The following is a 27,426-nucleotide window of genomic DNA, read 5'->3' as shown; positions in this document are numbered from 1 at the left end:
ACCCCCTTTGTCTGTAGGAAGTGGGAGGAATTGAAAGAGAAGTTGTTGAGGGTGAGGACGAGTTCGGCTAAGCGGATGAGGGTGTCACTGGATGGGGACTGATCAGGCCTGCAGGACAGGAAGAAGCGGAGGGCCTTTAGGCCATCTGTGTGGGGAATGCAGGTGTATAGGGATTGGACGTCCATGGTAAAGATGAGGTGTCGGGGACCGGGGAATTGGAAGTTCTGGAGGAGGTGGAGGGCGTGGGTGGTGTCACGGACGTAGGTAGGGAATTCCTGGACCAAGGGGGAGAAAATGGAGTCCAGATAGTTAGAGATAAGTTCGGTGGGGCAGGAGCAGGCGGAGACAATGCGTCGACCAGGGCGTTCAGGTTTGTGGATTTTGGGAAGGAGATAGAAGCAGGCAGTGCGGGGTTGGGGAACGATGAGGTTGGAGGCCGTGGGTGGGAGGTCACCTGAGGTGATGAGGTTGTGGATGGTTTGGGAGATGATGGTTTGGTACTCAGGGGTGGGGTCATGATCAAGGGGGCGGTAGGAGGGGGTGTCGGAGAGTTGGCGTCTGGCCTCGGCGATGTAGGGGTGGACTACAGTCCACTTTCAAGCCTTCCCAATTTGGCCCCAACCGTGACAATATCTACATTCATAGCATTAAGATCCTTCAGAAGCGCTTCTCCCTGCGAATCCTGAAACACACACTCGCAGCAATGCGCCGGCATCTCCGGGCACTACCATCAAGCCTACCCCAGCTCAGAGCCTCCCTCTCCAGACCTGCAAAGCACCTCTCCTGTTTTTTATTCTTCGTAGGATCCACAACCTGAACTCACAATTCTACTCTGCTTTATTGGACACTAAAAACCGTAAGTACAGTAAACTTACTGGTGCCTACCAGCCAAAACGGGCTTCCTCCACCCCCCAAATCCCCAACCCTACCCAGGACCTTCCCCACAATGTGCCTGCTGCCATTGGCCATGAGGCCACTGTCGGAGAACCCACAGATGACGTCACATCCGCCAGTGCTGGGTACCCCACTTCCGGGACAGCGAACGCCATCGCTGCCGATGCCACCGCCTCCATTTCCGAGGCCAACACCGAAGACTCACCTACCGTCACCGCTGCTGCCGCCGCCTACCCCACTCCACCCACCACCGACACCGCTCCGCCCATCACCGACGCGAACGCAACTTCGCCCATCGCCGATGCCACTCCGCCCACCGCCTCCACAGCCAGCAGCTCCAGAGGGGACAATAGCACCCAGCCCTGCCGAGTCTTCACCATCCGCCCAGACCTCCCCCTTACTGAGGACGAACGGTCAGTCCTCAGTAAAGGGCTTACTTTTATCCCCCTCCACCCACATATCAACGAATACCGGTCACGTTTGGACATAGTGCAGTTTTTCCGCCGCCTCCGCCTCCATGCTTACTTCTTCAACCGTGAGCCTAACCCTCCCTCTACTGACCCCTTCTCCCACCTCCAACACACCCCCTCCTCCTGGACACCACCCCAAAGCCTCCTACCCTCCCTCGACCTCTTCATCTCCAACTGCTGCAGAGACATCAATCGCCTCAACCTCTCTACCCCTCTCACCCATTCCAACCTCTCCCCGGCAGAACGTGCAGCCCGCCGCTCCCTCCGCTCCAATCCCAATCTCACCATAAAACCCACAGACAAGGGAGGCGCAGTTGTAGTATGGTGTACTGACCTCTACATTGCCGAGGCCAGACGCCAACTCCGTGACACCTCCTCCTACTGCCCGCTTGATCATGACCCCACCCCCGAGCACCAAACCATCATCTCCCAAACCATCCACAACCTCATCACCTCAGGTGACCTCCCACCCACGGCCTCCAACCTCATCGTTCCCCAACCTCGCACCGCCCGCTTCTATCTCCTTCCCAAAATCCACAAACCTGAATGCCCTGGTCGACCCATTGTCTCCGCCTGCTCCTGCCCCACCGAGCTTATCTCCAACTATCTGGACTCCATTTTCTCCCCCTTGGTCCAGGAACTCCCTACCTACGTCCGTAACACCACCCACACCCTCCACCTCCTCCAGAACTTCCAATTCCCCGGTCCCCGACACCTCATCTTTACCATGGACATCCAGTCCCTATGCACCTGCATTCCCCATACAGATGGCCTAAAGGCCCTCCGCTTCTTCCTGTCCTGCAGGCCTGACCAGTCCCCCTCCACTGACACCCTCATCCGCTTAGCCGAACTCGTCCTCACCCTCAACAACTTCTCTTTCAATTCCTCCCACTTCCTACAGACAAAGGGGGTGGCCATGGGTACCCGCATAGGCCCAAGCTATGCCTGCCTCTTTGTAGGTTACGTGGAACAATCCCTCTTCCGTACCTACACTGGCCCTAAACCCCACCTCTTCCTCCGTTACATTGATGACTGTATCGGCGCCGCCTCGTGCTCCCACGAGGAGCTCGAACAGTTCATCCACTTCACCAACACCTTCCACCCCAACCTTAAGTTCACCTGGACCATCTCTAATACCTCTCTCTCCTTCCTGGACCTCTGTCTCCATCTCGGGCAACCACCTAGAAACCGATATCCATTTCAAACCCACCGACTCCCACAGCTACCTAGAATACACCTCCTCCCACCCACCTTCCTGCAAAAATGCCATCCCCTATTCCCAATTCCTTCGCCTTCGCCGCATCTGCTCCCAGGATGAGGCATTCCACTCCCGTGCATCTCAGATGTCCTCGTTTTTCAAGGACCGCAACTTCCCCCCCCGTCAATGGTCGAGAACGCCGTCAACCGTGTCTCCCACATTTCCCGCAACTCATCCCTTACACCCCATCCCCGCAATAACAACCAAAAAAGAATCCCCCTCGTCCTCACGTACCACCCCACCAACCTCCGGATCCAACGCATCATCCTCCGACACTTCCGCCATCTGCAATCCGACCCCACTACCAAAGACATCTTTCCCTCCCCACCCTTATCTGCTTTCCGGAGGGACCACTCTCTCCATGACTCCCTTGTCCGCTCCACACTCCCCTCCAGCCCCACCACATCTGGCACTTTTCCCTGCAACCGCAGGAAGTGCTACACCTGTCCCCATACCTCCTCCCTCACCCCCATCCCAGGCCCCAAGAAGACTTTCCACATCAAGCAGATGTTCACCTGCACATCTGCCAATGTGGTATACTGCATCCGCTGTACCCGTTGTGGCCTCCTCTACATCGGGGAAACGAAGCAGAGGCTCGGGGACCGCTTTGCAGAACACCTACGCTCGGTTCGCAACAAACAACTGCACCTCCCAGTCGCAAACCATTTCAACTCCCCCTCCCACTCCTCAGACGACATGTCCATCCTGGGCCTCCTGCAGTGCCACAACGATGCCACCCGAAGGTTGCAGGAACAGCAACTCGTATTCCGCTTGGGAACCCTGCAGCCCAATGGTATCAATGTGGATTTCACAAGCTTCAAAATCTCCCCTCCCCCTACCGCATCCCAAAACCAGCCCAGCTTGTCCCCGCCTCCCTAACCTGTTCTTCCTCCCACCTATCCCCTCCTCCCACCTCAAGCCGCACCCCCATCTCCTACCTACTAACCTCATCCTGCCCCCTTGACCTGTCAGTCCTCCCTGGGCTGACCTATCCCCTCCCTAACTCCCCACCTACACTCACCTTTACTGGCTCCATCCCCGCCTCTACGACCTGTCTGTTTCCTCTCCACCTATCTTCTCCTCTATCCATCTTCTATCCGCCTCCCCCTCTCTCCCTATTTATTTCAGAACCCCCTACCCCTCCCCCATTTCGGAAGAAGGGTCTAGGCCCGAAACGTCAGCCTTTCTGCTCCTATGATGCTGCTTGGCCTGCTGTGTTCATCCAGCTCTACACCTTGTTGTCTCGGACTCTCCATCATCTACAGTTCCTACTATCTCTGATTCAAGGCAATTGGTGCCTGCTCGAGGGTCCGGGCATTGGGAATGGGATCTCTGATAACAATCACTGCACTGCCCTTGATGCCAACCCTCTGTCCCCTATCCCCAAGACCTCCACCCTATAAAATCCTCCCCCCATCTGTGACCAGGATTGGTCTGTGATCCTGGGACTCTAGCGGCTATGTTTCCTGCAGCAGCAACAGCCCCTCCTGTAGAACTGCTGAGCACGAGAGCTGTAGACATCAGTCTGTCACTGTGCCTACCATCGCTGCAATGCAAGCAAATAACCCCTCCCACAGACCAATACTGCCACCACCAGGAAATCACTCCTACTGCAGTATAATATTGTTAACAATGGTCAATGCTGCAAATCTGAAATAAAACCAGAAAATACACATTAGGTAACAGCTCTAATTAGAACGGGAAGAAACAGTACATTTGGTGAAGGTTTCACCTCATGTCCTAATCTTTCTCTTTTCAGGGTGGAGTCATGGTTACTACTGTAACTCTGACAATCAAAGTTGTCCAATTGTTAAGGATTCACTTCAAAGTGCTGCATGAATAGTAAGAAGACCAGAACAAAAAAGTGAGATTGAACACTAGAATCTTCCTATTTCTCAGCTGAAATCTTAACTACACCAGATTATATATAAATTTGGCTCGGTGAGGCTAAGTCCAGGGCTGAATCTTTTTTTTTGGTTCAAGTTGCATTCAGTTTTTGAGGGAATTTTGGTGTAAGGCCGAGCTTGTTTTCTCGTCATGTCTTACCAATCTATTGCATTAATTACCTACCCTGTTGTTTTGGCATCCCTTGCATCCAATTCTGGCCCTATCTAACCACACACTATTCCCTCAACCCACCACTCACCAGATACCTGCCAAACAACTGTTCCCTCTTAGAACATAACAGCATAAGAAATAGGAACGGGAGTAAGCTGTTCAGCCCCTCAAGCCTCTCTACTGTTCAACAGGATCAAGGTTGATCTGACATTCCTTATTCACTTTCCTACAGTTCCCTATAACCCTTGATGCCCTTGTTGATGAAGAATCCATCTATCTCAGCCTTAAATATACACAAGGATTCTGCCCCCACAGGTCTCTGTGGCAAGAAGTTCCAAAGACACTCAGCCCTCAAAAAAGAATGTCCTCTCCCTCTCAGTCTTGAATTGGGGCCCCTTTATTCTCAGACTATTCCCTCTCTCATAGACTCTCCTGTGACAGGAAACATTCTTCCAGCATTAACCCTGTCAAAGCCTTAAGAAACCTATATATCGTAATTACATCGCTTCTCATTCTTCAAAACTTCAGTGAACAGTGTCTGTTTAGACTTTCCTCATAATACAATCCCTCCATACTGAAGGTCATCCTGGTGAACTTTCTCTGAACTGCTTCCAATTAAATAAAGGATCCAAAACTGCTCAGTATTCCAGCTGTGGTCTCTCCAGCGTCTTATACATTGCAGTAAGACTTCCCTACTCTTGTACTCCAACCCCCTTAAGATAAGTTCCAACATTCCATTAGCCTTCCTGATTACCTGCTGTACCTGTGTGTTAGCTTTCTGTGTTTCATGTACGAGTATCCCAAGTCCCTTTGCAGCTTTCTACAGTTTCTCCCCATTTACACAGTATTCTGTTCTTTTATTGTCCCTTCCAAAATGAACAATTTGCATTTTCACATGTAACTCCATTTGCCAAGTTTTAGCCTACTTACTTAACCAAACAATATCTCTACAGAAACTGTTTGTATCTCTCTCAACCTGCCTTTCCATCTATTTTAGTATTACCTGCAATGCTGGCTACAGTATTTTCACTTCCTTCCTTCAAATCATTAATATACAATGAGTCATGCTGCACCCTGATTACAAGGGGCATGTTTCCATCGTCCATCCACATTGGGATCAGCCTGTGCACCAACTTGGTGAAGGGGTTGTGCTGGCTGACAGACTACCACATGTCATTGAAGAGGGAAAGCCTAAAGCATTCTGACACCCCTTCTAGCCCAGACTCGTATCTAAGACGCAACATCTCATTGCATTCAGTACAGATTATCATTACACTCACGTACGTGACAGATAGTAAAATCATGCCGTGTGGCTTGCACAGGACCCTTGGAAATTGCACAAATAATGGGTCCCATCGCCAAACACTGGCTTTTTGGAATATCATGTTGCCAACTTCAAAATCATTGAGTTTCCTGAGTTTAACTTGCAAGCTCCGATGACATGGTGCAAATTCCAAGCATGTTCTCTCGACATGCATGGCAAATGGGCAATGAAATGATTGCAAATTAAACAGAGCTGGGCATTGCAAACAGTTGCTTCATGTATGTGTTGTTTCAGTGTCCTAGTGCCCAGCAAATGTTGATCCTGTATTTCTGCCAGTCAAACTGTGTCCATGACTGACATGCGACCCCCTGATAGATTACAGCCTGTCCCTTGACTGGACTGAGGACTAGCCCCCATTTACTTTCTGACACTATGTTGTTTGGCTGAATAAATATGCAGCGTGTTTGTCGTGCAGGCACTAGCCTATACTGTAAGTGGCAGATTGATATCGCTGTGTGCTGTACAACACAATGAGCCGCCTCAGCCTTGAATTGGTCCCTGCTGATCTGTGAGTCTGTGCTAAAGAGCACCTCAGTATGGCAATCTTTGACTCTGGCTAAAGTTCCAACTCTCCAACTGGCATGACATGGCAAGGTGAGCATTGAGAGAGCAAACAGGCATCGTTGAGATGCAGCCTGTTACAATTCAGGAGCTGGGTGTCTGTGTACGCAAAGTGTCCTTGCTTTTCAAGCTGCTGATATGCCTTGCAACACCAATCTGTGCTTTGTAAGTGGTTTTCAAGTATATTGGTGATATGCCATGATGTTCATGAGGGGCTGGCACATGCCAGATGCCAATATCCATGGGCGAGGGATGTGTGTAGCTGGTAGCCGTGGGTCATTTCCTGTGCAATGGTTTGTTTGCTGGCAACATGGAGGTCATCCACAGCAAGTGGCCTCAAACTGAATTTGACATGTGCCTGCTCTGTTTTTCTTTGAGTTTTCTTGATGTCCAGCTTCTTTGTCAAGTTTCATAATATAAGAAGCTAAATATTATTGAGGCAAGTTGTGCCATTCACAAGGTGTTTAATACGCAATAACCCCCTTAATTGGTAACTGACGGGAAATTCAACATGCCGCTTGTGAAAAGCAGAAAAAGATAGAACTGATTCTACCACAAATCCCATACTGCTCAGACCCCTAAGTGTTTGGTTTTCATTTCCTTCATTTGGCACAAAAGTAAAAGGAGCAGAATTACTTATCTATGTCTCACATGTATTAGCTAATTGGGTTAGGGACATGGAAACAGCAAGCTAATGAATCCCTGCCTCTAATATCAAGTATCTCAGCTAATGTTCACTCTATTAGTACCCATTTTGGAATCAGGGTAAATTATCCTACGGCTGGGGTGGGGGGGGGTGACAATTCTCTCTGTGGTTTCATCCCAATGAATTGCCCAATCCAGTATCATAGAGTCATACAGTCACACAGCATGGAAACAGACCCTTCGGTCCAACCATCGTTACTTTGCAGTAGGCCATTCAGCCCATTGTGTCTGCACAGATAGACTGAACATTCCAGTTTAGCACAAATTTCCTGCCTTTCTCCAGTAACCCTGTATATTTTTTCTATTTCAATAGTCATCCAATGCCCTCTTGAATGTCTCAACCAATCCTTGGCCAAACATCTAGGCAGTGCATTTCATATACTAACTACTCGGCGTATGAAGAAATTTGTTCCTGAACTAACATTTGATTATTTGGCAAAATATTTTAAAGTTGTACCCTCTGGTCCTCAATCCATTTCTCCCTACTTGCTCCAGCCAGCCCAGTCGGGATTTTGAAAAACTTGATTAAATCTCCTTTTAGCTTTCTCTCCAAGAAAAATTCTCAACCTCCCCGGTCTAACCTCATAATTGAAGTGCCTCATCTCTTGAAAGATTCTTGTAAACATTTTCTGTTTATTCTATTCAAAGCATTCATATCCTTCCCAAAGTGTGATGTCCAGAACTGTATGCAATACTCTAGCTGATATCTAACCAGTATCCTATATAAGTTCATCATAACCTCCCTGTGCTTGTACTCTATGCCCTGATTTACGAAAAATAGAATACTATATGCTTTATTAACACATCTCTGTATTTGTCCTGCCACCTTTTTAATGTCACCTTATATGATTTACAAACATATAAACCCAGCTCTCTCTGCTCCTGCAACATGTAGAATAGTGCCATTTACTTTATACTGGTTCTCTTTTATCAAAGTGCATCACATTACACTTCTCTGCATTGAGCTTCACCTGCCAACTATCAATGCACTTTACCAACTTGTCAACATCCTCTTGCAGTTCCACTTTGTTCACACAATTTACAACTCTCCCAAGTTTTGTGTCATCTGCAAACTTTGAAGTTGCCCTCAGAACACCAAGATCTAGTTCATTTATATAAATCAGGACAAGACAGGGTCCATTACTGACCCCCTGAGGAGCTCCACTATAAATCTCCCTTTAGTCCAAAAAGTACCAATTAACCAGCACTTTTTATCCTCTATCCCTCAGCCAATTTTGTATTCATGTTGTTATTGTTCCTTTTATTCCATGAGTTTGTAACTTTCCTCAGATCTGTTGTGTGGAACCATATTGAACATCTTTTGGAAGTCAACGTACACCATATCATAAGCCATGCCCTCATCAATACATGTTGCCATTGGTTTACGGACCAGTCAATACAGCTCGAGATCCCTTATGAGCAGAAGAAAGACCTTGGCAGTCAATCAAAGAGCTTTAAACCATTCAAACGTTTCTTTAATGCAGCATGTGATTGTTGAAATTTCCTAATCTCATACAATTCCAATGGCAATTGTGCTCCTGACCAAATTTAATTGCCAGTCTCTGTAGATGGGAGTACTGTGTCTTGTGTGGTGAGGACAGGATGGAGAATGATGTGTTAAGATGCAGTGTAGCAGATGGGTGGGGACTGGAATGTGATAGGATGTCAATGTGGAGGAGAGAGTGGAAGTGTGTCAGGATGTTTTGGAGGACAGCGGAGGTTGGGAGTGTGTCAGAATGTTGTGGAGGACAGTGCAGAGTGGACAGTGGGAATCTGACAGACATTTAATGTGGTATTTTACAACATTTAGCCAAGGTACATTCTGGTGAAAAATAAAGACTGTGGGTAGGACACAGCATTCATGGCTAACTAGGAAGTTAAAGATTGTAATACATTGCAAAAAAAAGAAAATAATTCTGTGAAGATTAGTGGTAGGTCAGAGGATTGGACAATATTTTAAAACAGCAAGGAATGACTAAACAAAAATGACAGTGGCTAGATAAAAATATAAAAACAGACAGTAAGAACCCCAAGATGCATTTATAAAAGGAAAAGAATAACTAAAGAACATGTGGGTCCTCTACAGGAATCGTCTGGGTAATTAATGGGAAATTATGAATGAAAAATAAGCAAATGAAAGATCATTAGTCTTTGGAATTCTACTTTCCTAATCAGTGAATGTTTAAACATTGAATATACTCAACGGTGAGGTAAAAGATCTTTTGATCACAAAGGAATCAAGGGTTTGGGGGGGAACAGGCCAGAAATTGGATTTAAAGTCATAATAAGATTGGCCATCAGCTTATTAAACACTCAAGAAGATTGACACCATCCAGGTCAAAGCAGCTCACTTAATCAGCATCCCATCTACTAACATCCACTCTCTATCACCGATGCTCAGTAGCGTATTTACAAGATTTACAAGTACCATTCACAAGATGCACTGCAGAAGTTCCTTTGACAACTCCTTCCAACCATCACCAACTATAAGGACAAGGGTAGCCAGTACAAAGAAACAACACCACATACAAGTTCACCTCCAAGCTATACACATTCCTAATTTGGAATTATTATGCTATTCCGTCACTGTTTCAGAATCCTGGAACTCCTGCTCTGACAACATTGTGGATGTACCTAAGACAAATGGACTGCAGCAATTCAAGAAGACAGCTCATCACCATCTTCCCAGAGGCAATTGGGGTGAGACAATAAATGCCGGCCTAGCCAGTCAACTCCATAAGATGGGTGGGTTTTACCTGATCGAAGCTGGGATCAGTGTTCTCACTGAGAGATTAGCTAATAGTCTTAGGGAAGGTTCAAACTAATTTGGATGAGATAGATGACCAGGAAACTGCAGAAAGGAGCGGAAATAATATAAGAGGTCAGGGAATTTTAAAAATATATCATTTTATCAGAGTGTTGCAGATATTTGTTTCTGTATTTCTGATGGACAATTTGTTTAAACTCTCACCCACACTCAAATCTGAAACAGAGACAAGGCACAGGACTGGACAGGGAAGCTGGTTACCAAAAACTCAACTTTGCTGAGCGGCAGAATTTGAACTGGTTCCTGAGAACAAATGTAGTATTTTTCCATAGGCTGGGATTTTCTCTCGGAGCAGAGGTGGGAGGCAGGAGCAGAGATAAAATGGAACCCAAAGGCATCATGAGAGAAGACCAACATGTTCCCAATGTTAGGGCATATCACTAGCAGGGGAAACAACTGAAGTTCATCTGGCTACTGACCTAAGTAACTAATTGGCACATTGATGGCCATTTCACTCAGTAGCCAACACTGGATTAGCCCTGTTGTACCTTTCCTATCCAGCTTTATTCATCATTTCTTTGAATGCATAGAAGACAAAAATGAACAAGTACAAATGCAATAATGTTGAAAATCCTAAAGTAAGGGGCATAGACAAACGTTGTTGTAACTACACACATAATTTCCAAAAGGTGCGTTGCCACTCTGCTTCTAGAGTAAAGGAGAACAAAAAATGAGTGCAGATATTTTGGGTGTGGGGGAGGGGAACCATTGAAGAAGTAATGGTCTCTGTTAGAACCAACCACGTAAGTAAAAAATGTTTTGGTCCTTTTGACTGAGGTTAGGAGCTAGGAAAAAGAATTTTAAAATATAACATGATCTCAAATGTCAGCATTAATCCGAGTGTCATATGTTTGTGATTACTGAAACTAGTACTTTTTAAAGGTTGTGAGGTTTCCCACCTTAACTACCCTCCCAAGTAGTGCATTCCAGACTTCTACCAACACAGGTTAAAAAACAAATCCTCAAATCTCTCCTAAACCTCCTGCCTTTCACCTTAACGTTATGCCCCTTTGTTATTGAAACTTCAACTAAGGGGAACATTTTCTATTCACCCTGCTCATGTCCCTCATAACCTTATACATCTCTATTAACCTTCTCTGCTCTAAAAAACACAATGTGAGCATATCCAGTCACTCTTCATAGATAAACTGCATCATCCCAGGCAAAGCCCTGGTGAATCCCATCTGCACCCCCATCAGTGCAATCACATCCTTTCTAAAGTGCAGTGACTAGAACTGCACACAATACTCCAGCAGTGGCCTAAACAAACTGTACAACTCCAACATAACCTCCCTGTTCTTATAATCTATGCCACAATTGTTAAAGGCAATTGACCAATATTGTGTCTTATCCACCCTATTAATCTATCCTGCTCCCTTCAGGGATCTGTGGACAAGCAGCCCAAGGTCCCTCTGTTCCTCTGACCTTCCTAACGTCCTACTATTCATTGAGTACTCCCTTGTCTTATTATTTCTTCCAAAATGAATCACCTCACATTTATCACGGTTAACTTCCAAGTGCCGCTGATCTGTCCAATCTATCTGTAACCTCCTATAACCCAAGACATTTTTCCTCCCTGTCAACCACCCAGCCAATCTTGGTGTCATCTGCAAACTTACTTATCAGTCTCCATCACTTTTTGTTTTATCACTTACATTATAATTGATACATTATATATCAATTCTAAAATTAAAAAGGTGTTCATTAGATGGCTCTAGCACTGAAGCTATTTGGCTTGATTTGAGGAACAGACAGAGGTGTAACATTGTTGCCAGATTTTCATAGAGGTCCAGACAGTGAGAGGAAGATAGATGGACAAACTTGTATATCAGTATGTAATAGATTAGTAATGCTTCAAGACTTTAGCGTAATACAGGCAGAGAAATCAGAGTGCTAAGGGTAGGAAAGGAGGGGAAATGTATAAAGGGCAACTTCACAATCAAAAAGGAAGAAAGCGGTTTTGGATCTGGTTCTCAAAATGAAGTAGGACAACTGGACTGTGTTGAAGTAAGAGATCATCTAGACAACAGTGACCACAGCATGAGTTGGTTTCCAGTAATTAATCAAAGATAAAGCTGCACATCTATGAAACAACTAATTTCATAATTCAGGAAGGGATTGACCTGGACAAATCACCTGGAAAAGGCGACTACAGGGTGAAACATCAATGAAGCAATGAAGGACACTTCGGGAAGATACGGTACAGGTGTAAACTAGCATTTTCCTTTGAAAGAAAAGGTAAAGCCTCCAAAACCAATGTGCCCTAGATGACAAAGAAAACAAGTGCTAAAATAAAGGAGGCTTATGGCTCATTATAACAATGGTGAGCAAGGGTCAGTTACTAAGCAGGAAGATTAAAAAAAGTACAGGGGTGAATTGAAACAATATGGGATGTGAGAACTGATTATAAAGAAACATTATCAGACCATGTTAAGTTGGACCCTAAAACATGTTATAAACATATAAAGTGCATGTGGTCAGGTAGGCCTTTTAAGGATCAAAAGGGAAACTTTCATGTAGAGGCCAGGAATGTGGATGAAATTGATTACATGAGTGCTTTAGATTCATCTTCATAAAGTAAGTGAATGATGCAATGGCTAGATTAAAAGAGGGCAGTGAAGTTATAGTCAGCCAGAGGTACAGATTAAGAAGATGTACTAACAGATTATCATTACTGAAAGTTGCTTAAATCACCTAGTCTCGATGAAATGGTTGCTAAAGAAAACAATGGTAGAGGCATTGGTTATAATCTTTCAATTCTCTTGGATACAGGAATAATTCTGGTAGATTGAAGGGCTACTCATATTACACAGCTAGTCAAGGAAATTGAAAGATTGTAGATTAGCCAGTCTAACATCAGTGGTGGGGAAGATATTGGAAGCCATTGTCAGGAACAAATTAAACTTTAATTGAGTTCTGAGGAAAAGTCACTGGACTCGAAATGTTAACTCTGATGTTTTTTCTTCACAGGTGCTGCCAGACCTGCTCAGCTTTTCCAGCAACTTTTTGTTTTAAACTTTTTAATTGAGTTTCGCATGGGATAGTCATAGAGAACAAGCATAGATTTAGTAAAAACATGTCTGTCTGACTAGCACGATTTATTTCTTTAATGAGGTAGCAGAGAAAACTATCAAAGTAGTTCAATATATGTTGTATATATGAATCTTCAGAAGGATTCAACAAAGTGCCACATAAGAGGGTTAGGTAGTTTGTTTTATTTATTCATTTGTGAGTTGTGGGTGTCACTGGCTGGCCAGCATTTATTGCCCATCCCTAGATGCTCTTGAGAAGGTGGTGGTAAGCTGCTTTCTTGAACCGCTTAAGTCTACCTACTGTGGGTTGACCCACAATGCCATTAGAGAGGGAATTCCAGGTTTTGGACCCAGCAACAGTGAAGGAACAGCGATATATTTCCAAGTTAGGATGGTGAGTGGAACTTGAAGGTCTTAGTGTTCCCATGTAACTGCTGCCTTTGTCCGCCTGGATGGAAGTGGTCGTGGGTTTGGAAGGTGCTGTCGAAGGCTCTTTGGTGAATTTCTGCAGCGCATCTTGTAGATTGTACACTGGTGTTACTGACTGTCAGCGGTAGGGAGAGCAGATGTTTGTGGATGCAGTGCCAATCAAGTAGGCTGCTTTGTCCTGAATGGTAAGCTTCTTGAATGTTGTTGGGGCTGCACTAATCCAGGCAAGTGGGGAGTATTCCATCATACTCCTGACTTGTGCCTTGTAGATAGTACACAGGCTTTGGTGTCAGGAGATGAGTCACTTGCTGCAGTATTCCAAGCCTCTGACCTGGTCTTGTAGCCACTGTGTTTATGTGGTGAGTCCAGTTGAGTTTCAGGTCAATGGCAACCTCCAGGATGTTGTTAGTGGGGGATTCAGTGATGGTAACACCACTGAATGTCAAGGGACGGTGGTTAGATTGTCACTTATTAGTGATGGTCATAGCCTGGCATTTGTATGGCACGAATGTTACTTGCCATTTGTCAGCCCAAGCCTGGATATTGTCCAGATCTTGTGGCTTTTGAACATGGGCTGCTTCAGTATCCGAGGAGTCGCGAATGGTACTGAACATTGTGCAATCATCGGTGAACATCCCCATTTCTGACCTTATGATGGAGGGAAGGTCACTGATGAAGCAGTTGAAGATGGTTAGGCCTAGGACACTACCCTGAGGAATTCCTGCAGAGATGTCCTGGAGGTGAGATGACTCTAACAATCATGACCATCTTTCTATGTGTCAGGTTTGACTCCAGCCACTAGAGAGTTTGGCCCCTGACAGCCATTGATTCCAGTTTTGCCAGGGCTCCTTGATGCCACACTCAGTTGAATGCAGTCTTGATGTCAAGGGCTGTCACTCTCTCCTCACCTCTGGAATTCAGCTCTTGTGTGCATGTTTGAACCAAGGCTGTAATGATATCAGAAACCGAGTAGTCCTGACAGAGTCCAAACTGAGCATCACTGAGCAGGTTATTGCTGAGCAGGTGCTGCTTGATGGCACTGCTGATGACACCTTTCGTTACTTTACTGATGATCGAGAGGAGACTGAAGGGGCGGTAATTGAGCAGGTTGGATTTGTCCTGCTTTTTATGCACAGAACATATCTGGGCAATCTTCCACATTTTTTGGGTAGATGCCAGTGTTGTAACTGTACCGGAACAGCCTGGCTAGGGGAGCGGCAAGTTCTGGAGTGCAAGTCTTTAGTACTATTGCTGAACATTGTCAGGGCCTGTAGCCTTTGCAGTATCCAGTATCTCCAACTGTTTCTTGATATCACTTGGAGTGAATCGAATTGGCTGAAGACTGGTATCTGTGATGCTGGGAACCACTGGAGGAGGCCGAGATGGATCAACTAGAAGACTCGGCACTTCTAGTTGAAGGTTGCTGCAAAAGCTTCCGCCTTATCTTTTGCACTGATGTGCTGGGCTCTTCCATCATTGAGGATGGGGATATTTGTGGAGCCTCCTTCTCCAGTGGGTTGTTTAATTGTCCACCACCATTTGCAACTGGATGTGGCAAGACTGCAGAGGTTAGTTCTGATCTGTTGGTTATAGAATCGCTTAATTCTGTCTATCATTTGCTGCTTATGCTGTTTAGCAAGCAAGGAGTCCTTTTTGGTGGCTTTACGACAATAACACCTCATCTCCACTTATGCTTGGTGCTGCTCCTGGAGTGCCCTCCTACCTCTCCACTGAACTAGGGTTGATCCCCTGGCTTGATCTCAGGGATGCCTGTTTGCTCTCAACGCTCACCTTGTCATGCTATGCCAGTTGGTGGGTTGGAACTTTAGCCAGAGTCAAAGATTGCCATACTGAGGTGCTCTTTAGCACAGACTCTCGGATCAGCAGGGACCAATTCAGGGCTGTGGCAGCTCATTGTGTTGTACAGCACACACGATATCAATCTGCCACCTACAGTATAGGCCAGTGCCTGCACGACACACACACTGCATGTTCATTCAGCCGAACGGCATGGTGTCGGAAAGTAAGTGGGGGCTAGTCCTCAGTCCAGTCAAGGGACAGGCTGTAATCTATCCGGGGGTCTCATGTCAGTCATGGACACAGTCCGCACACTGTCCAAGGTCTTCGCTGTGATCAGTCCTCCACTCAGACTGGCCACGGTCGGGGGACCTGTCCAGGTACAGTCTGGGGGATGCGCAGCGATCAGTCTTTTGGTCAGTCTTGGCTGGGGTGGCTCATCGAAGCCTGGAGCGAATACAATCTTGTGGAATCCATCCATCAATCTTTCAGGAGGGTACATGGCGATACAGAGGGGGCATTAATGCCACAGGGGGTGGGAGAGTCAAGGCCGGGGACATGTGGTTTGGGAAAGCAGAGTCATTTGTAGAGGTGGGGACATGGCCAAACAAGGACGGGCAAAATCAAGGAATATGGTGTGTATAGAGAACAGCATTAGAGGGTTTTTTGTCTCCAGGAGCGGGTGGGTTAATGGCAGTGACCATCACCATGGCCTCTGTATGGGGGACAAAAAGGATCATCATTAAGGTGTAATGCCAGGTTTTGAGGGCAGAATGCACAGTGTGAAAGTTCAATGTGGTGGGTCTCCACACAGAAGCAAAAAGGGTAAAATTGGGCCTTTAGGGTAGTGTTGAGCAATAGGGGACATGAATGTGCAGGTGTAATCTGGTGACCAGTTGGAGGACAGTGTGGTGTCTGATGTGAAGTGCTACTAGAAAAATGCCGGGAGAATGCCCACAGTCGGTGGAGTGAGTGTTAGTTTGATTGGCAGAAACACAGGATCAACATTTGCTGGGCACTAGGACACTGAAACAACACATATATGAAGTAGCTGTTTGCAATGCCCAGCTATGTTTAATTTGCAATCATTTCATTTCCCATTTGCCATGCACGCAGAGGAAAACGTGCTTAGGGATCAGATGTATTTGCACCATGTCACCAGAGCTTGCAAGTTAAACTCAGGAAACTCAATGATTTTGAAGTTGGCAACATGATATTCCAAATAGCCAGTGTTTGGCGATGGGACCCATTATTTGTGCAATTTCCAAGGGTCCTGTGCAAGCCACACGACATGATTTCATCATCTGTCACATACGTGAGTGTAATGATAGTATGTACTGAATGCAATGAGCTGTTGCGTCTTAGATGCGAGTCTGGCATAGGAGGGGTGTCAGAATGCTTTAGGCATTCCCTCTTCAATGACATGTGGTAGTCTGTCAGCCAGCACAACCCCTTCACCAAGTTGGTGCACAGGCTGATCCCAATATGGATGGACGATGGAAACAGGCCCCTTGTAATCAGGGTGCAGCATGTCTCATTGTATATTAATGATTTGAAGGAAGGAAGTGAATATACTGTAGCCAGCATTGCAGGTAATACTAAAATAGGTTGAAAGGCAGGTTGTGAGAGGGATACAAACAGTTTCTGTAGAGATACTGTTTGGTTAAGTAAGTAGGCTAAAACTTGGCAAATGGAGTTACATGTGAAAATGCAAATTGTTCATTTTGGAAGGGACAATAAAAGAACAGAATACTGTGTAAATGGGGAGAAACTGTAGAAAGCTGCAACACAAAGGGACTTGGAGGCACTTGTACGTGAAACACAGAAAGCTAACACACAGGTACAGCAGGTAATCAGGAAGGCTAACGGAATGTTGGAACTTATCTTAAGGGGGTTGGAGTACAAGAGTAGGGAAGTCTTACTCCAACATACATGATACTGGTGAGGCCACAGCTGGAGTACTGTGAGCAGTTTTAGTTCCTTTGTTTAAGGAAAGTTATTTCATTGGAAGCAGTTCAAAGAAAGTTCATCAGGATGACCCTCAGTACGGAGGGATTGTCTTTTGAGGAAAGTCTAAACAGACACTTTGTTCATTGGAGTTTTGAAGAATGAGAAGTGATCTAATCAAGACATATAAGTTTCTTAAGGGTAGGAGTTCTGAAGAAGGGTCCTGACCCGAAACATCGACTTTCCTACTCGTCTGGTGCTGCCTGACCTGCTGTGTTCAGCCAGCTCCAAACTGTGTTGACTCTGAGGTCATTATTGTTTTTCCCTCTTGTTGGTTCCCTCACTACCTGCTGCAGACCCAGTTTAGGGCATGACCAGCTCACTCAGTAATACTGCTGCCGAGCAACTCTTGGCGGTGGACATTGAAATCCCCCACCCAGAGTACATTTTGTGCCGTTGCCATCCTCTGAGTTTCTGAAAGTGTTGTTCAATACGGGGGATTCATCAGCTGAGGGAGGATGGTACATGGTAGCAGCAGGAGGTTTCTTTGCCCATGTTTAACCTGAAGCGACAAGACTTCATGGGGTTCCGAGTTAATATTGAGGACTTCCAGTGCAACTTCCCCTGACTGTAATAACACAGTGCCATCACCTCTGCCGGGTCTGTCCCACCAGCGGGACAGGACATATCCAGGGAAGGTCAAGGTATGATTCCGTGAGTATGACAATGTCAGACATTTGCTTGACTAGTCTGTTGATGATGGCAGAGCGGTTGACGTTGCTTATTTGAATTTTAGTAAAGCCTTTGACAAGGTTCCGCATAGTAGATTAATTTGTAAAGTTATGTCACATGGGATTCAGGCTGAGCTTGCCAATTGGATACATAATCAACTTAACAGTAAGAAGCAAAGAGTAATGGTGGAGAGTTGCTTTTTGGACTTGAGGCCTGTGACCAGCGGTGTTCCACAGGGATCGGTTCTGGGTCCTCTTTTCTTTGTCATTTATATAAATGATTTGGATGAGAATATAAAAGGCATGGTTAGTAAGTTTCCGCTGACACCAGAGTTGGTGGCATTGTAGACATTGAAGAAGGTTTTCTAAGATTACAAAGGGATTTTGATCAAAAAGATCAATGGGCTGAAAAATGGCAGATGGGGTTCAATCTGGATAAATATGAGGCATTGCATTTTGGTACAACATACAAGGGTAGGGCTTATATTATTAATGGTAGAGCCTTGGGAAGTGTTGTAGAACGGAGGGACCTCAGGGTGCAGGTACATAATTCTTTAAAGTTTACATATAGATAGGATGGTTAGAAAGGCATTTGGCATGCTTGTTTCATTGCTCAGTCCTTCCAGGATAGGAGTTGGGACGTTACGTTGAGGTTGTATAGGACATTGGTGAGGCCTCTTGTGCAGTACTGTGTCCAGTTCTGGACAGCCAGTTATAGGAATGATATCAAGCTGGAGAGGGTTCAGAAGAGATTTACCAGGATGTTGGCAAGTATGGAAGGTTTGAGTTATACAGAAAGGCTGAATAGGCTGGGACTTTTTTCACTGGAATATAGGAGGTTGAGAAGTGACCTGATCGAATTTAAAATAATGAGAGATGTAGATAGAGTTGTGGTGGTTGTCTTTTCCCTCAGATGGGAAATTTCAAGACTAGGGTTCACATTTTTAAGGTGAGAGGAGAAAGATTTAAAAAAGACATGAGGCAAATGTTTTACACCGGACGGTTTGCGTGTGCAATGAACTTCTTGAGGAAGTGGTAGATGCGGGTACAACTACAATGTTTAAAAGACATTTGTTTTGATATATGAACAGGAAAAGTTTGGAGACACATGAGCCAGGAGCAGGCAGGTGGGACAAGTTTAGTTTGGGATTATGTTCGGCATGGACTGATTGGACTGAAGGGTCTGTTTCTGCGCTGTATAACTCGATGACAGCTCTTCCAAGTTTGGCTCTAGTCCCCAGATGTTAGTAAGGAGTACTTTTCAGGGTCGGCAGGACTGTTTCTACCATTGTCAGTTCTGGTACCTCGGGTGATGCCAGGTAATCTGTCTGGTTTCATTTCGTTGAGTCTTTGTAGCAATTCATACAACTGAATGGTTTGCTAGGCCATTTCAAAGGGCAACTGAGAGTCAGCCACATTGCTGTGGATCTGGAGTCCATTGTGGACTAGACCAGGTGAGGATGGCAGATTTTCTTCCCTGAAGGACGTTAGTGAACCCAGATGGATTTTTCCAACAAGCGACAATCATTTCATGGTGATCAGTAGATTCTTAATTTTGGATTCTTTTTTTATTTAATTAAAATTCCACCTGCCATGGTGAGATTCGAACCCGGGTCCCCAGAAGATTAGCTGATTATCTGGATTAATAGTCTAGCCATCGCCTAGTGGCATTATCCCTAGGAAGTAAGGGGAAAATGGCACTATAGATGCAAAATTGACTCAGTGACATAAAGCAATGAGTGGTGGCAGAAGAAAAGTATATTTCAGAATATAAGGTGGTTTGCAGCAGTTTTTCCAACAATTAATTTTGGATGGATTACTCTTGAAAATGTTTATAAAAGATTTATATCTGCTACAGGGAACACATTGTGAAATTTGCAGATGATACAAAACTTGGTAAAGTCGTAGATCATGATGAGGATTGTTATAGATGTCAAGATGACAGAAAGAATGGTGAAATGGGCAGGGCAAATAAAGTTTGGTAGTGATAGCTGTGAAGGTATATACTTTGAAAGCACTAATCTTGAAAGACAGCATATTATAAATGGCACCATTCTGAAAAGAGCCAATGAGACGAGACACTTGGTATCTGTTCACACAAATTCTTCAAGATGGCCATGCAAGTTCATAAGGACATTTATAAAAACATATGGGTTACTTGTATCCCTTTTAGTTTACAAATCTAAATGCAAAGACATCATCATGCTGGAAATTTATAAGTGTCTGGGTAGGCCTCAGTTGGAGTGGTGATTTTAATTACCACACTTCAGGAAAGATGCAAAGACCTTAGAAAGATTGTACAATGAGTATAGCAAAATGTAAACAAAGATGGGGGATTCAGTTCTGAGGAGAGGTTGGAAAAATTAGGACTGTTGTGCTAGGAACAGTGAAGGTTAAGAGGTGAACCTCCGAAGCCTTCATGATGAGAGAGGTTACAATAGAGCAGATAGAGAACAATTATTCTCTCTTTTGCACAGGCCTAAAACTAGAGGTCATAGATGATTTCATTAACAAAAGATTTTGAAGGGAGATGAGAAGACACTTTTTCACTCAGCTTTGTCGGGTTCTGGAACATTGCCCCTGAAAAGGTGGTGACAGTTTATTCTATGAATAATTTTAGAAGGGAGTTGGATTGTACTTGTAAATAAGAAAATGACAGGGTTACAGACAAACAAGCATGAGTGCTCTTCAAAGTGGAAGCACAGACATAATGTGCTGAATGGCCTCACTCTAAGCTTTGAGTTTCTGTGATTCCAAGAAGGCACAGTTCACTCCATGCCATTACAGCCATTAACATAGGAAAAAAAAAACCTTTACTGGATAAACTAGTTTTCCTTTTAGAAGACTAAAATATTGATTTCAATTTCTTTTGTAACTGTAATAGTTTTGAGCACTTAGCCACCAGACCTGGATCAAGCTTGCTGCAGGATTTCTTCTTTTCTCAAAATGCTTTTGACGATGCTGCTCCTGAACTTTAAGAGCCAGCCCAGAGCCCAGAATGCCCTTATTAAAGAAAAATAAACATTATGAAATGCTGCAAATAGAAAAGAAATCAAGCCTAAAATCAATTGTGCACTTAATAAGATGTTTCAGTCACTCTGCATTTGTATAAAAGCTCAAAACATATTAAACACAAATCCTTTTATGCAATGTAACCACAATAAATATTATTTCGACCCGTTGAGTGGTGATGAATATGACTGAGATCACAGAAATTAATTCATAATTAATTACCCCATGAAATCAAGTAACTGCCATAGTAAGATACTCAAAGACCTGGAGGTTAAAGTTCATTTTCACTGCAGGGCTTGTAATCCCATACAGATGATTGCTATAGAACCTATTCTCTTCCACCATTCAAATACATCATGGCTATAGATATATTGGTGTAGATTTTCGTGGAGTTGGGACAATTCAGGAGCCCTTGAAAAATGACAGGTAACCTCCTGACCCCATTCCCAGGCTTTTGGATTTTCAGAAGTGCTTTTTATGGGCGTGAACTGGTTCAGGTCATAAGCCCACACTTGACATTCCCAACTCCATGGCCTATTCATGGAGTCAGGCCAGCTTTTTAAAGAGCTGCAGTTCACCGCAGAGGTCTAATGAAGTGTTGCCTATATAAGGGAACCTGAAGGGCCGTGGGTGTATTTGGGGACTGTAATGTTGTACGAGGTGTATGGGGGTGAGAGGAGAGGCATAGCCTGGCATGGGAGTACATGAGAGACCATGGGGTTATTCACAGAGGCTCAGCACGGCTATGGAAAGCAGCTGGAGGGGCATAGCCTACTGTGGAAGTCACAAGGACCATAAAGTTTATTTGCAGAGGTACACCTTGGCATGGGAGTGGTGTGAATGGATAGGAGATTTGTTTGGATAGCATAGCCTGACATAGGGAGCTGAGTTGTTGGGGATACGACCAAGCATGGATGGGACAAGGGGAGTGGATGGAGTCTGAAGGGCTGTGAACAGCAATGGACAAGGGGTCTTTCTATTCTTATTTTCACTAGAATGAAGTCCTACAGTACTGTTAACTCCGTGACCGACAGCATCGCACCCTCTCATACTAGCACCCTCTCACCCTCCTTCTCATTTGGCTGGGCTAAGCCAAGGGTTTTCCAACTTCCAGTACTTGTGTCATGGATGAAAATCCAATTTAATTCACCTACCTTTGCTCCAAAATCCAAGTTACCCCAACTGAACAAAAGTCGATTGATGTCTTCTTTACAAAAATCAATAAACCCAGCATCCACAGGCTTTAGGGGAGTGAATTTCAGCTTTTCACTACTTCGTGGATGAAGAAGTGTTTTCCCATTTCGTTCCTGAATTGCATACCTCAAACTTAAATGATGCCCACCAGAAGAAATATCTTCTTCCTGTATCTATCATATTAAATCTTTTTATTACTTGCTTCAAAACTTCAATTAGCTCAACACTCAGCTTTCCTAACCCAAAGGAGCAGAAAATAACTCATAAAAACTAGCCTCCTGACCTTTTAAGTCTCAGTGTCATACAACTGTTTCTTCCAGCTAATTCTTATAAAATATCATAAATGTTTTGATGGGACACAGTATATGTAAAAAATGCATGAGATTTTAATTAATATCTGACTTCTGATTAGTGCTACTTATTTCCTCCGCAATGAACCGTTTCCTGTTTCTCCTGTTTCAAGTTTCTCCTGCACTGCTTCCTTTAACCTATCAGCAGCTAGTAATCTCAGTATTTCCACATGATGGTGCTATAGCACAGGACATTATAAATTTCCGTGCCACAAGTTTAAAAAACGTGAAAATGCTGGTAATCTGGATTAAAACAGGAATGGGAAAAAAATGACGCAACCTACCATCATCTGAAAAGATTTTTTAAAAATTTGGGGGTCTTGGTCAGTGGAGGATAAATGAGATCTTAAGAATCGTGAATACAATTTAATAACAGGAGAACAATGAAAAATCATGAGGCAAGAATGCTGGCTTCTGTCACTAAGAAGCAGTGAATGCATTTTAATGGAGAATAGTAGTTTTTCAAAAAGCTGCAAGTGGTGAGGTGATGAAAGGTGTTAAAAGGGTTTCAAATTAGCCTTGTATAAAATTTTAGATTTCACTCTTAATATGACAAAACAACAAGGGTGAGAAATGGCCAACCATCAAAGCTCGTTACTTTTGCACTCAATTCTCTCATTATGCCAATGTGTTTAGACATCTCCAATGTTTTTGTTTGTTATATCAGCTTGACAGATTATCCTGAGTATTGAATAACTTTCAAGTCCTTCTTGACATCTAAATGTATGGAGTAATTGTTTCCTGGACTGCTTACCTCAATCCAGTATTGAATGAGCAGAAATGTCTTCAAATTAAACACTAAAGGCTGAAGGTTTATTCCCTACTCCAAAGTACAAATTACATCTCTCACCCTGAGCTTCTGACCATGTTCCTGTCATCCATAAGATTACCTATCCCCAAGAGTGAGAAACAGTGTCCAAGTACATTCCTGCCTTAACTGGTCTGCTGTTGAAACGTTCATTCGTACCGCAGTCACCTCTACACTTGACATTTCCAATGCATTCTTGATTGGTCACTTTTATCTTCCTTAAACTTGAGGGCATCTATAACTCTGCTGCACAGGATTATTAACATCAAGTCCTGTTGACCGATGGTTTACGGTGAATTCTGGTAAAACAACAGGCTAAATTCAAAATTCTAATCATTGTTTTCAAATCCATCTATGGCCTCATCTTTCCCCACCTCTAATCTCCAGCCCCATGACTTTCTAATTCTGGCCTCTTGACCATCCTCAATTTTAAATGCTCCAACATTGGTGTCCATACTTCCAGTTACCTAAGCCCTAAGCTCTGGAATACCTACCCACACTTCCTTGCATCTCCACCTCACTTTCTGCCTGTTCCTTAAAACCTATAATCTTTGACCATTGATAATCTGATCTAACACCTCCGAATACAGTTTGATGTTGTCTCTTATTTTATAATGCTGCTGTAACATTCCTTGGCTTATTTTATTAAGTTTAACGCACTAGGTAAATACAAATTGTTGCTACGAAATACTTTGAAATAATACTGGATTCCCTTTGTCTATAAATTTAATTTATATTCCTTGTTGCATTTCTCGTTTAAATGCTTACATGATGCTATATGGTATAGATTGAACTAATCAGATCATCATGACTGAAATAACTGTACAGAGGCTGGGTCCTCTCACCAAGTCACCCTTTATTTACTAGTGCAAGGTACACTGGCTGTGGCCAGCCAGCTTGGAGTCAGTCCTCAACTGAGGTGATTCTCATCTTCTGGTTAAATTAATTAGCCAAGGCTTTCTCAATTGGCCCAGGTTAACAACCGCAATCAAGAACTTAGTCAATGAGGTCCACCTGGTCCCAATCACTACATCCCTCCCCCCACCAAGTTCGGGGATGTAGGCATGGTCTTTCACTTGTGGCTTCTCTTGCAACATTTTCGCCCCAGGTCCAGTTCCTCTGACTCGGAAAAGGACACAGGCGGCATATGCTGGATTGTGGCCCGTCTCCTGCATCCAGAACGCGTCAGAAAGCGTTTCCTCCTCTTCTTCCGGCGTAACTGTATCGAAGTTGCATTTGTTTCGGACTCTGACGTTTCCTTGACACTAGACGGAGGGGGAGCACCTGTGGTTTCTGCCAGGCTCTCTGGCTGTTCTGAGGGGCCAGGTATGTTATGCTCCTGCTCAAATTGCGAGGTAACAGCTTTCAGGTCATCCACGTGTTTTTTCGGGACTGTATCACCGACCCAAACTTTGTAAGTCACGGGACCTGACCTCGTGTCAACCTCACTTTGTACCCATAAAGGGCCATTTGCATGGTTCCAGCACCAAACTGCTCTTTCCACAAGGCCATTGGAGAATGGGTGGTATGGAGCTGTCCTTACATGCCAAATGCCATAGGCTGTAGGAAATATTTGAATTCCCTGCTGGTAAATGATGTCCCATTGTCCATGACCAATACGTCTGGGAGTCCGTGTATCACGAATGATGTTGGCAGCTTTTCAATTGTCATCCCTGAGTTTACTGAACAAACTTTTGCACATCCAACCACTTTGAACGGGCATCCACAATGTCCAAGACTGTTGAGCCCATGAAAGGTCTGGCATAGTCAACAGGCAACCCAATCCAGGGTTCACCCAGTCATTCCCACGAATGTGGGGATGCTGTTGGTGGCAACTGTTGTCTTTGTTGGCACTCTGGGCACTGCCCCACCAACGCAGCTATGTTGGCATCCAAACATGGCCACCAGACATAGTCTCTTGCCAGCATCTTCATCTTGGAAACTCCTGGATGGCCCTGGTGGATTTCAGCCTGTATCTGGCAGCAACTCTTAGTTGGGACAATCACTCGTGCTCCCACAGTAATATAATGTCCTCTATAGTGATCTGGCCCAATAAGGTTCAATCCTAGTTGCAAAGGCCCTTCTGTCTCTCCCATTACCATCAGCTTTTTCAATTTTGCTAGGACAGGACCTTTTGAATCCATAGTTGGATTGTCTCAGTGCTGACTGGAAGGGTGTGCCGAAAGTTTAAAACCAAAACAGACTCTTCCAAGGGAGGGACCACCGAAAGAGCATCTGCCAGTCGTCGTAACCTCACCAAAACACCCATATATAGATTCTCCCGTTTCTCTAACAGCCAAATAAAACCAATAACGTCTCAGGATTAGAGAAGATTTGGGGTTGTAATATTCCTTAACCAATTCTGTCAACTCTTGGAAGGTCTGGTGCCTCTGGGAAAGTTAAGCCCCTTATAACTGAGAATGCTGAGGATCCACACACAGTCAGAAGGATTACTTGTTGCTTTTCCCTACCCCAATGTCATTTGCCTGGAAGAAATATCACATTCTTTCCACATGCTGGGCCCAGTCTTCAACAGCAGGGTAAAGTGAGTCAAGCTTCCCAAATATAGGCATGACACCAGAAATGCTAAACCCAAATCCAAGATGACAGTTGCAAGCGCATGTTCTTCAGGCACAACCTGTTTTCTCCCGTCACCACTGAAATATCTGTACAGAGGCTGGGTCCTCTCACCAAGTCACCCTTTATTTACTAATGCATAGCATACTGGCTCAGGCCAGCTAGCTCCGAGTCAGTCCTCAGCTGAGGAGATTCTCATCTCCGAGTTAAATTGGTCAGCCCAGGCTAACAACTGCAATCAGGAACCTCATAGTCAACGAGGTCCACCTGGTTCCAATCACTACAATGATTCATCTCATTCACTTAACATCTGTACCTCTTCTCATTCCTGAATGGTTTCCAGATATTGGTGATGAGTACTCTAACAGGTATAAAATTCTCAAAAAAAACAGCAATTTAGCAATGGCCAATCAGTTTGCAATCCTCACACATTTGTCCCACTGTTAAACTTATGGGCACTTTTTTTTTCCCAAATAAGGAATGGTGATCACTAATAATTCCTCCATGGATAATGATAATTTCAACAGGAAATTGTATGAAACCCAGAAGATAACGTCAAGACTCTGAAAACCATTCCGTGCTGTTTCTGCAGGAATTCTGGCAATCCCTTGTCCATTTTATAAGGGGAGAGAATGTTACTGGCATATAGGTGTCTTCACAGATATGTTAAGACACCTATCTGTGCTCTTTCAAGCATGACAGATGCCTGTGTTCTCATGAAAGCTTTTCTGACATGTAGACAGTCATAGGTGCTGTCTCCTAATCTCATCCAGAATAGGAAAAACATATCAGTTTTGCTTCTAATTTCCATCTCCTTTCATCTTCATGTAGTATGTCACTGGCTACAACCCTTCTTTGATTTCACTATTTCCATATTCTGGGTCAGACTGTCCACCAACTTCTAGTACAAACTCACTGACTCCCACAATTACTTGATGATCTTTCCTCACATTCTCCTTCCTGCAAGGATCCCATTCCATTCTATTTTTTTCTGACTCCATCACAACCATTCTGATGATGTCACCTTCCATAGGGGGTCTCCGACATCTTACTCTACTGATCCCCCACCCCACTGAGGTTGATAGGACCCATGGCCATGTTCTCACCCAGTTCCCACATTTCTGCCCCCACTTCCCCTCTATCAACAGCATAAAAAGCATTTTTCAGCCCCTTTCAGTTTTGAAGATGAGTCATATCAGTTTCAGAACATTAACTCTATTTCTCTCTCTGCAGATGCTGCCAGAGTTACTGAGTTTCTCAAATATTTTCTATTTTTATCTCAACTTCTAAAATACTCTGAAGTGAGACACTTGCTGAAACAACAAGGGTACCCTCATCTCTTCGAATTAAAATATAAATTTCACTCATTAAAGCAGTTAGGATTTTAACTGCCTCAACTAAAAAAAATGCATGATTCAAAACTAAGTGAACTAGAAAGCTTCATCTCCTCAG

At 44.3% G+C, this 27,426-nt stretch overlaps 1 protein-coding gene across 1 annotated transcript in view; it reads right to left on the bottom strand.

Moving 5' to 3' along the window:
• Nucleotides 1-27,426, bottom strand: part of kcnq3 (potassium voltage-gated channel, KQT-like subfamily, member 3) — a 416,827-nt gene that overhangs the window by 111,445 nt on the left and 277,956 nt on the right. The window contains exon 7 of the mRNA XM_048596129.1: nucleotides 20,941-21,036. Within this exon, the coding sequence (XP_048452086.1) occupies nucleotides 20,941-21,036 (96 nt within the window). The remainder of the gene's footprint in view (nucleotides 1-20,940; nucleotides 21,037-27,426) is intronic.

The sequence above is a fragment of the Rhincodon typus genome, chromosome 4, assembly GCF_021869965.1.
Source record: "Rhincodon typus isolate 14 chromosome 4, sRhiTyp1.1, whole genome shotgun sequence".
In the NCBI taxonomy this organism is placed as follows: Eukaryota; Metazoa; Chordata; class Chondrichthyes; order Orectolobiformes; family Rhincodontidae; genus Rhincodon; species Rhincodon typus.
This window is presented reverse-complemented; position numbering and strand designations above follow the sequence as displayed.